The sequence below is a fragment of the Scyliorhinus canicula genome, chromosome 18 (genome assembly GCF_902713615.1).
Source record: "Scyliorhinus canicula chromosome 18, sScyCan1.1, whole genome shotgun sequence".
In the NCBI taxonomy this organism is placed as follows: domain Eukaryota; kingdom Metazoa; phylum Chordata; class Chondrichthyes; order Carcharhiniformes; family Scyliorhinidae; genus Scyliorhinus; species Scyliorhinus canicula.
In genome coordinates, this window is record NC_052163.1 from 113,951,987 (window position 1) to 113,963,724 (window position 11,738).

The following is an 11,738-nucleotide window of genomic DNA, read 5'->3' on the forward strand; positions in this document are numbered from 1 at the left end:
TCACCATCACATACCTACCCTCCTTATCCGCCACCACCTCCTCCGCCACGAACGACACCTTCTTTCCCACCAGAATCGCCACCCCCCCGGTTCTTTGCGTCCAATCCAGAGTGGAACACCTGTCCCACCCACCCCCTTCTCAGGCGAACCTGGTCCACTACCTTCAAATGGGTCTCCTGTAACATTGCTACATCAGCCTTCAGTCCCTTCAGGTGTGAGAATACCCTTGATCTCTTGACCGGCCCATTCAGCCCCCTCACGTTCCAAGTGATCAGCCGGGTCGCGGGACGACCCGCCCCCTTCCCCTGCCGATTAGCCATGTCCTGTTCCCTGCTCGCCCCGGGTCGACCCTCCCCTTCTGACCCGCTCCCCATGGCGATGTCCCCCTCCCCCCACCTCTCCAGTCCTCCACTTCCCGTTTCTGGTCTTTTCAGCAGCAACCCGGTGTCCCTCCCTAACCCCCCCCCCCCCCCAGGCTAGGACCCCTCCTAGCCGCGATGTACCCTCCATCGTACTCCCGTAAGTCAGCTGGTTCACGCTGACCCGGCTGCTCCTGCCACACTCCGACTCCCCCCGGCTCGGGGGGGGGGCCTCCCCCCCCTTGCCACTCCTCCCTGGCCCCGCTCCAGCGTGGGAAAGGTCGCCATTGCTAGCCACGCCCCGCACTCCTCCCCTCCCCCCTCCTCTGCCCCGCGCGCGGGAAAACAGAGGAAAGCCCGCGCTTTCGCCCTGCCACACCCCACCCCGCCATCTTCAGTTCCACCCCCGTCTCCGTCCATGCCTGTAAAGAACCCCCCCTAGGAGCCCATATCCCCGATCTGCTCTCCCCCCCCCGTCCCGCCTCCCCAACTTAACATTATAAATAACAGATAGATAACAAATAACAATGTACTTAACAGCCGCCCTCTACCAAACAGCATAAATAACCATAAATAACCATGAATAACCACAATAACAATAACTAAGGGAAGTTGGCAAAGGGGGGAAAAAACATCAGAAGAAAAACCCACAGCAAGAGTTCAAGATCCAAACAAAGAATTCAGCTGAAAGTACCCGAGCGGCTACGGCCGCCAAGTATCCCCTGGGTCTAATTCGAGTCCAGTTTCTCTTCCTGTACAAAGGCCCACGCCTCCTCTGGGGACTCAAAATAGTGGTGTTGGTTCCTGTAGGTGACCCACAAGCGCGCTGGCTGCAGCATTCCGAACCTGATCCGTTTTGCATGTAGCACCGCCTTCGTCCGGTTGTACCGGGCCCGCCGCTTTGCCACCTCCGCACTCCAGTCCTGGTAGACCCTCACCGTCGAATTCTCCCACTTGCTGCTCCTTTCCCTCTTGGCCCACTCCAGCACTCTCTCACGGTCGCTGAGTCGCTGGAACCGCACCAGCACCGCCCTCGGGGGCTCATTTGCTCTTGGCTTCCTAGCCATGACCCTGTAGGCCTCTTCCAGCTCCAGGGGCGAAGGGACGGCCCCTGCCCCCATCAGGGAGCTCAGCATTTCTGCTACGTATCCCGGGAGGTCTGACCCCTCCAGGCCTTCTGCCAGGCCCAAGATCCTCAGGTTCTTCCGCCTCATTCGGGTATCCAGCTCCTCAAAACGGCTCTGCCATTTCAGGTGGAGTGCCTCGTGCACCTCTACCTTTCCCACGAGGACCGTGGCCTCCTCCTCCCTCGCAGTCATCTCCTGCTGCAGCTCCCGAATCGACGCCTCTTGGGTCGCCTGGGCTCCCATCAGCCTGGTGGTCGTCGCATTCATTGACTCCAAAAGCTCCATTTTCAGCTCCGTAAAGAAGCGCAGGAGAGCGGCCTGCTGCTCCTCCGCCCATTTCCTCCATTCCTCGGGTGCGCCACCGGCCGCCATTTTGGTCTTCTTCCCCCGCTTTTTTTGGGGAGCTGCTGTTGCTTTCTTTACCACCCCACTCCGGGTACCAACCATAAAGTTGGTCTGGTTCTCTTCAGGGAGCCTTCCCCCACCGGGATTTGTCCTTACAGCGCCGTTGGGGCCCTCCAATCGGCCCGAAAACACCTTTGTAGCAGGAGCAGCCAAACGTGCGACTTAGCTGGTCATAGCCGCAACCGGAAGTCATATACACACCCATTTATAAACACCCATTTCTTAAAGTTACTCTCACATGACCCAGGGTACAGCTCTGGGGACCTGGGTTCGAATCCCAGCACGGCAGCTGGTGGAATTTGTATTCAATAAATATCTGGAATTACACATCAAATGATGACCACAAAACTATTGTCGAATGTTGTAAAAACCCATCCGGTTCACTAATGACTAAGGAAATCTGCTGTCCTTACCTGGTCTGGCCTACATGTGACTCTAGACCCACAACAATGTGGTTGACTCTTAATTGCCCTCGGAAATGGCCTAGCAACGCACGCCGTTGTGTCAAACCTCTCAGCAATGTACGTAAACCTACACCACAGGGACTGAAGTGCTTTGAAGAAGGCAGCTCACCACCACCTTCTCAAGGGAAACTAGGGGTGTGCAACAATGAAATGAAAAATGAAATGAAAATCGCTTACTGTCACAAGTAGGCTTCAAATGAAGTTACTGTGAAAAGCCCCTAGTCGCCACGTTCCAGCGCCTGTTCGGGGAGGCTTGTACGGGAATTGAACCGTGCTGCTGGCCTGCCTTGGTCTGCTTTAAAAGCCAGCGATTCAACCCAGTGAGCTAAACCAGCACCTAATGCCCACAGCCCATGAATAAATTTAAAAACAAATAAATTGTGGCTAGACCAGGAGCGAATGGAGATCAGTACGAAAAAGGGGTGGGTGATCAGTACTTGGTGCAAGTCAGGATATAAGCATTGGCGTTTTAAAATGTGTTTTATGGGATGTGGGTGTCGCTGGCTGGGCCGTCATTTATTGCCCATCCCTGAGGGATCTGCTGTGGGTCTGGAGTCACATGTTGGCCAGACCAGGTAAGGACGGTTTTTTTTTAACGACAATTGACAGTGGTTTCATAGTCATCGTTAGACTTTTAACTCCAGATTTTTTTTAAAAGTTGTATTCAAATTCCATTATCTGCCGTGGTGGATTTTGAACCCAGCTCCCCAAAGCATTACCCAGGGTCTCTGGATTACTAGCCCAGCGGCAATACCACTACACCACTACCTCCCCTAGGTGAGACCTAGAATAACACATGTTTTGGATGAGCTCAAGTTTCCACACAGTTAAGGCACCAAATAATTGAAGAATGTCATTCCCTTTGTAGAGAGCACAGAGCATGCAGATGTTGGGGGGGGGGCAACAAAGATTATTGCAACAATTGGGATTGGGATGACACAATGGAGGTTTCAGATTATGGGAAATGACTACATTTATTCAAGTAAATGGTTCCTGTGATAAAGGCTTCCAATCCCTTGGGACAAAAGGCAAAAAAATGTTCATAGTAAGTAGAGAATGTTTTCACCCGAGGTCCATCCATAAAGAAAGTGTAGATGGGACCAAGGGACAGTTGAATGTTTTTCTAAGAGCGTGGAAATCCTGAACACTCCCTCTCTCAGGTGATAGATTCTTGTGCGTAATTGGAGCTTTCAGGATTGAGATAAACGTAAAGGGGTTAAAATGTGATGACAGGTTACAAGAACCTTGCCGGTATTCTCCCAAAAATAGAAGACTGTGAAGTGATCTGAGGGGTATTGACAGGGTGGATGTGAGAGGATGTTTACTCTTGTCAGAGAATCTGGAACTAGGAGCCACTGGTTAAAAATAAGGGATGGAATTGTCCCAAAATATGTCAGAGTTTCAGGTGCAGACTGAAAACCGGCGTGCATCTCACCAGCTACACAGTCAAGTTTTCTCTCCAGACTTTCTGGCTCTCAGTGCTGTGCTCTATCAGGCACAGCTCACCATCACACTCCTGACTTGTGCCTTGTAAGGTGGTGGACAGGCTGTGAGGAGTCAGGAGGTAGGTATCTTACAGCACAATTCCCAGTCTCTGACCTGCTCTTGTGGCCACAGCATTTATTTGGCTGGGTCCAGTTCAGTTTCTACTGAATGGTAACCCCCAGGATTGTCGACAGTGAGGGATTCAGTGATGGTAATGCCATTGGGAGCTGGTTAGGTTCTCTCTTGTTGAAGATTGTCATTGCCTAGCATTTGTGTGGCGTGAATGTTACTTAGCACTTGTCAGCCCAAGCCCGAATGTTGTCTCGGGCCAGAGTTTCATGTGGCTGTGGTGAAAGCATCCCTGACCCAGACGGTAAATCGTACGAGAAGACGTCGGGCATGCTTTCTGACACCATTACACATGCAAATGATGAGTGCCTGATGGGGGATCCTCTCCGTTGCCTGTCGCTCCTGCGGGTGGCCGATGTGTGGAAGGAAGGCACAACATCAGTGAACTGCATCATCAGCGTTACTGTACGTGCTGGGTCCCTGCTGAGACAATGGAGAGAAGCTGCACGGTACCATCTGCATTGGAGCTTCAATGGACACTCTGGCTGCGACATTTATTGCTAAGAGGACCCTGGACCTCTCCCGCGTACCTACGGCACACATACCTGGGACCTACACCCCTTCATCCCAGACCCCCAACTCACCAGGAACGTGGGAGCGAGCTGGATGACGGCAGTCCAGCTGCGGAGCATCTCTCAGCAGCAGCAGATTAGGGATTCCTCCACCAGTTCGGTGGAGCTCTGCTGCATTGTGCCTTGTCTTCTCCACACAGACTGGTATGGCAACTGCTCGGCCCAAAACTGTAAGAAACTACAGAGAGTTTCTATTACACAAACCTTTCTCCCATCCTTTGACTCCATCTACACCTCCCGCTGCCTGGGGAAAGCGGGCAGCATAATCAAAGACCCCTCCCACCCGGCTCACTCACTCTTCCAACTTCTTCCATCGGGCGGGAGATACAAAACTCTGAGAACACGCACGGACAGACTCAGAAACAGCTGCATCCCCGCTGTTACCAGACTCCTTAATGACCCTCTTATGGACTGATCTGATTAATACAACACCTCTAGGGAGCACGGTGGCGTAGTGGGTTAGCCCTGAGCCTCCTGGTGCCGAGGTCCCAGGTTCGATCCCGGCTCTGGGTCACTGTCCATGTGGAGTTTGCACATTCTCCCCGTGTTTGTGTGGGCTTCGCCCCCTCAACCCAAAGATGTGCAGGGTAGGTTGGTTGGCCATGCTAAATTGCCCCTTAATTGGAAAAAATGATTTGAGTACATTGAATTTATTTTTTTAAAACAAATACATTCCTGTCTGCTTCAGCCAATGTCAGTGTCTATGTATTTACATTGTGTACCTTGTGATGCCCTATTGCATATTTTCTTTTCATGTACTAAATGATTTGTTTGAGCTGCATGCCGAAAAATACTTTTCACTGTACCTCGGTATGCATGACAATAAACAAATCTAAATCTAAATGACCTGCTCACTGCTGCCGCCTATGGCCGGAGGACTGTACACAGCCTCATTTCCTTCACATTCAAAAGGTGATCTTACTGAAACATAAAAGATCCTAAGGGGATGTGACAGGGTGACTGCTGAGAAAATGTATCCCCTCGTGGGAGGAATTAGAACCAAGGGACACACTTTAAAAATAAGGGGAGGGGTGGCACGGTGACGCAGTGGTTAGCCCTGCTGCCTCACGACGTCGAGGTCCCAGGTTCAATCCCGGCTCTGGGTCACTGTCCGTGTGGAGTTTGCACATTCTCCCCGTGTTTACGTGGGTTTCACTCCCACAACCCAAAAGATGTGCAGGCTAGGTGGATTGGCAACGCTAAATTGCTCCCTAATTGGAAAAAATGAATTGGGTACTGTAAATTTATATTTAAAAAACTAAAAATAAGAGGGTCTCGCATTTAACATAGAGATGAGGCGATTTTTTGTTCTCTTTCAAGTAGGTCGTTGGTCTGCGGAACTCTCCTCCCCAGAGACCAGGGCAGCGTCGTTAAATATTTTTAAGGCACAGGTAGATTGATTCTTGACTAACAAGGGAATCAAAGGGTATCATGGGCATGCAGGGAAGTAGAGTTGAGGCAATAATCTGATCAGCCACGTTTTTATCAAATTATGGCGCAGGTTTGAGGGGCCGAATGGCCTACCCCTCTTACTTTGCATGTTCGTGTATTTTGTTTTGGCCTTCACTCTCCCTCCTTCCCTTGGCTTCAATCTCTCGTTCGCCTGCCTTTGTTCACTGACTCGAGACTGGGAACTAATTGCTGCTTTGTATTATTTTGGTTGCAGGCTTTGAGTTTTTTGAAGCTAGCGCCAAGGATAACATCAACATCAAACAAACATTTGAGCGGCTGGTGGACATCATCTGCGAAAAGATGTCGGAGAGCTTAGACGCGGCAGACCCTGCAGTGACTGGCGCCAAGCAGGGTACACAGCTGAATGGGCAACCCGCTCCTCCTCACCAGGACTGTGGCTGCTAAACATCTCCCGGGAAACAAGCCCACCAACACCCCTTTGTTTAATTTTTCCTCCTTATCTCTGTCTCTCTCTCTCTCTCTCCACCCTGATCTTTCTTCCTCCCTCTCTCTTTAAAACCGAAAAAGGCGCACGTAGGTACTCAAATGGACGGAGGTGTAAAGAACCAGGATATATACCTTCTGATGAAATTTAAAACCAGAACAGCAGGGCAATGTGTGGTCGGTATGGAGCATGTAAAACTCATAGTCTATTGTCTAGTTACTCACTAACCCCTGACCCTTATTATAGCAGCGGTGAAATATGGCACCTGTGACAATCATGATTTGGATTACAAAGGGTTGGTTAGAAAGCCATCAGCTTCTCTACCACCCCCTGGGCCTAAGCTGCCTGACACCATTCTACCTGCGGAGGGAGGTTATGTATTTTTGCAATGTATATTTATTCTTCAGGGTTTTTTTCTGTGAATTATTCTCATGTGTGAAAATTAATCTTGTGCCATCTCTCATACAACCAGTTGTGTCTCTGTGTGTCTGCGCATTTCTCTGTGTCCGAGTGTGTGTGTGTGTGTCTCTTGCACATTCTTATGCTCTCTCTTTTCTCTCCCTCTCTCTCTCTCTCTGTCACACGTTTCCCCTCCCCCGTAGTATGAGCACATGTAGAGATACACTACATAACCACAAAAAGATTCTGCCTTTCAGAAGGTGGCACAGTGGTTAGCACTGCTGCCTCACGGCGCCAGGGAGACCGGTTCGATCCCAACCTTTGGGGACTGTCTGTGTGGAGTTTTCCCCGTTCTCCCCGTGTCTGCGTGGGTTTTCTCCGGGTGCTCCAGTTTCCTCCCACAGCCCAAAGATGTGCCGGTTGAGGTGGGGTTATGGGGATGGGGACGGGGGAGTGGGCCTAGGCAGATTGCTCTTTCGGAGGGTGGGTGCAGGCTCGATGGTCCAAATGGCCTCCTTCTGCACTGTTGGGATTCTATGGGGACAGCTTTTGCTGCAGATGTTTGGGCAGGTGGTGAGGGTCTGGATTCTGCATTGCCTAAGGGATAAATGAAAGCCTTGACCATTTTCTAACTGTGACAAGAAGAATTGCTCAGCTCAGCTGCACCATGACTGTTAATTGATATATTAGCCAGCTTGAAAGCACTTGGCAATTCACCTCTACCAGCAAACGCAACACAATGTTTCCCTTTAATCTGCATGGACTTTCTGGTGCACAGGCTAATAAGGTCATTGAAAAGCAAACAGAAAATTGGCACCATTTCTTGAAAAATTGAACTGAAAATCAGAGCTGTTACATTAAACCTGTATAGAACCTTGGTTAAACTACACTTGGGAGTACTAATCACTATTACCAAAAAGGACAGAGGGGCACTGGAGAAGGCGCAAAAATAATTTACAAGAGGGTCTTAAAACTGAGTTTATAACTGTCGGGAAAAGCTGAAGAGGTTGTGTCTCTTTTTTTCTCTAGATAAATGAAGGATGGGAGGTGATCTAATAGAGGTCTTTAAATGATGATCAAGAGGTTTGTTACGTTGGATGCAGAGAAAAATGTCTTCATTCAGAGAGTGTTGAGGATGGGCAGCACGGTAGCATGGTGGTTAGCATAAATGCTTCACAGCTCCAGGGTCCCAGGTTCGATTCCTGGCTGGGTCACTGTCTGTGCGGAGTCTGCACGTCCTCCCCGTGTGTGCGTGGGTTTCCTCCGGGTGCTCCGGTTTCCTCCCACAGTCCAAAGATGTGCGGGTTAGGTGGATTGGCCATGCTAAATTGCCCGTAGTGTCTTAAAAAGTAAGGTTAAGGGGGGGTTGTTGGGTTACGGGTATAGGGTGAATACTTGGGTTTGAGTAGGGTGATCATTGCTCGGCACAACATCGAGGGCTGAAGGGCCTGTTCTGTGCTGTACTGTTCTATGTTCTATGTGAAATTCGCCACCATAGGGAGTGGCTGGTGGAAATTGGGTTTTTAAGGGAAAGTGGATGAAACCGTGAGGGAGAAAGGAACAGAAGGATGTGCTGAGAGGGTGTGATGGAGAGGGGTGGGGGAGAGGAGGTGGAGGAGAAGCACCATCACGGGCAGGACAGGCGAAATGGTGTCTTTCTATGCCAGGGGTGGGCAAACTTTTCCATGCAAGGGCCACATTCAGAAATTCACAATTCTAAAGGGCCGCATAGTATATTAAGTAAAATAATTACTTCACCCGGTTATGATTCTGGGCGCCTCATATAGAACATAGAACAGTACAGCACAGAACAGGCCCTTCGGCCCTCGATGTTGTGCCGAGCAATGATCACCCTACTCAAGTCAACGTATCCACCCTATACCAGTAAGTAACCCAACAGGCTCAGTTTATTTCAGTAGAAGCGACCATCACATTATCATTAAAAACCCAAACATCTCCCAAAGTCCAATTAGGGAAGGAAAGCAGCCTTCCTTGTTGGGCCTGGGCCTATATGTGACTCCAGTCAGCCTGGCTGGCAGCTCTTTGATATAGCCGAGTCGGAACAGTCACAGCAGTCCAAACATGGACCCATCAGAGGGGCAACAAGAGGACTCTATAGAATTTGTAAAATATACATTATGGCCCATCACCATAAACTGTCTCCATCACCATAACCTGCCTCATCGCCATAAACTGTCCCTATCACCATAAACTGCCTCATCACCATAAACTGTCCCCCATCACCATAAACTGTCCCCATCACCATAAACTGCCCCATCACCATAAACTGTCTCCATCACCATAAACTGTCCCCATCACCATAACCTGCCTCATCGCCATAAACTGTCCCTATCACCATAAACTGTCCCCCATCACCATAAACTGTCCCCATCACCATAAACTGTCCCCATCACCATAAATTGCCCCATAACCATAAACTGTCTCCATCACAATAAACTGTCCCATCACCATAAACTGTCCCCATCACCATAAACTGTCTCCATCACCATAAACTGCCTCATCATCATAACCTGTCCCATCACCATAAACTGTCCCCATCACCATAAACTGCCCCATCACCATAAACTGTCTCCATCTCCATAAACTGTCCCCATCACCATAAACTGTCTCCATCACCATAAACTGCCCCATCACCATAAACTGTCCCCATCACCATAAACTGCCTCATCACCATAAACTCCCCATCACCATAAACTGTCCCCATCACCATAAACTGTCTCCATCTCCATAAACTGTCCCCATCACCATAAACTCTCTCCATCACCATAAACTGCCTCATCACCATAAACTGTCCCCATCACCATAAACTGTCCCCATCACCATAAACTGCCCCATCACCATAAACTGCCCCATCACCATAAACTGTCCCCATCACCATAAACTGTCCCCATCACCATAAACTGTCCCCATCACCATAAACTGTCCCCATCACCATAAACTGTCCCCATCACCATAAACTGTCCCCATCACCATAAACTGTCCCCATCACCATAAACTGTCTCCATCACCATAAACTGTCCCCATCACCATAAACTGCCTCATCATTATAAACTGTCCCCATCACCATAAACTGTCCCTATCACCATAAACTGTCCCCCATCACCATAAACTGTCCCATCACCATAAACTGTCCCCATCACCATAAATTGCCCCATAACCATAAACTGTCTCCATCACAATAAACTGTCTCCATCACAATAAACTGTCCCATCACCATAAACTGTCCCCATCACCATAAACTGTCTCCATCACCATAAACTGCCTCATCATCATAAACTGTCCCCATCACCATAAACTGTCTCCATCTCCATAAACTGTCCCCATCACCATAAACTCTCTCCATCACCATAAACTGCCTCATCACCATAAACTGTCCCCATCACCATAAACTGCCCCATCACCATAAACTGTCTCCATCACCATAAACTGTCTCCATCACCATAACCTGCCTCATCGCCATAAACTGTCCCTATCACCATAAACTGTCCCCCATCACCATAAACTGCCCCATCACCATAAACTCTCTCCATCACCATAAACTGCCTCATCACCATAAACTGTCTCCATCAACATAAACTGTCTCCATCACCATAAACTGTCTCCATCACCATAAACTGTCTCCATCACCATAACCTGCCTCATCGCCATAAACTGTCCCTATCACCATAAACTGTCCCCATCGCCATAAACTATCTCCATCACCATAAACTGTCTCCATCACCATAAACTGCCTCATCACCATAAACTGTCTCCATCACCATAAACTGTCCCCCATCACCATAAACTGCCCCATCACCATAAACTGTCTCCATCACCATAAACTGTCTCCATCACCATAACCTGCCTCATCGCCATAAACTGTCCCTATCACCATAAACTGTCCCCCATCACCATAAACTGCCTCATCACCATAAACTGTCTCCATCAACATAAACTGTCTCCATCACCATAAACTGTCCCCATCACCATAAACTGTCTCCATCTCCATAAACTGTCCCCATCACCATAAACTCTCTCCATCACCATAAACTGTCCCATCGCCATAAACTGTCTCCATCACCATAAACTGTCTCCATCACCATAACCTGCCTCATCGCCATAAACTGTCCCTATCACCATAAACTGTCCCCCATCACCATAAACTGCCCCATCACCATAAACTCTCTCCATCACCATAAACTGCCTCATCACCATAAACTGTCTCCATCAACATAAACTGCCCCATCACCATAAACTGTCCCCATCACCATAAACTGTCTCCATCACCATAAACTGTCTCCATCACCATAACCTGCCTCATCGCCATAAGCTGTCCCTATCACCATAAACTGTCCCCCATCACCATAAACTGCCCCATCACCATAAACTGTCTCCATCACCATAAACGGTCTCCATCACCATAAACTGTCCCATCACCATAAACTGTCCCCATCACCATAAACTGCACTATCACCATAAACTGTCCCATCACCATAAACTGTCCTCATCACCATAAACTGTCCCCATCACCATAAACTGTCCCCATCACCATAAACTGTCCTCATCACCATAAACTGTCTCCATCAACATAAACTGTCCCCATTACCATAAACTGTCTCCATCTCCATAAACTGTCCCCATCACCATAAACTGTCTCCATCACCATAAACTGTCCCTATCACCATAAACTGTCTCCATCACCATAAACTGTCTCCATCTCCATAAACTGTCCTCATCACCATAAACTGTCTCCATCACCATAAACTGTCCCCATCACCATAAACTGTCCTCATCACCATAAACTGTCCTCATCACCATAAACTGTCCCTATCACCATAAACTGTCCCCATCACCATAAACTGTCCCCATCACCATAAACTGCACTATCACCATAAACTGTC

General features: G+C 49.0%; 1 protein-coding gene across 1 annotated transcript in view; it reads left to right on the plus strand.

Moving 5' to 3' along the window:
* Window positions 1-7,209, plus strand: part of rab3ab (RAB3A, member RAS oncogene family, b) — a 53,211-nt gene extending 46,002 nt beyond the window's left edge. Inside the window, exon 5 of the mRNA XM_038777970.1 lies at window positions 6,208-7,209. Within this exon, the coding sequence (XP_038633898.1) occupies window positions 6,208-6,398 (191 nt within the window). The 3' untranslated portion in view covers window positions 6,399-7,209. The remainder of the gene's footprint in view (window positions 1-6,207) is intronic.
* The last annotated feature ends 4,529 nt before the right edge of the window (window positions 7,210-11,738 follow it).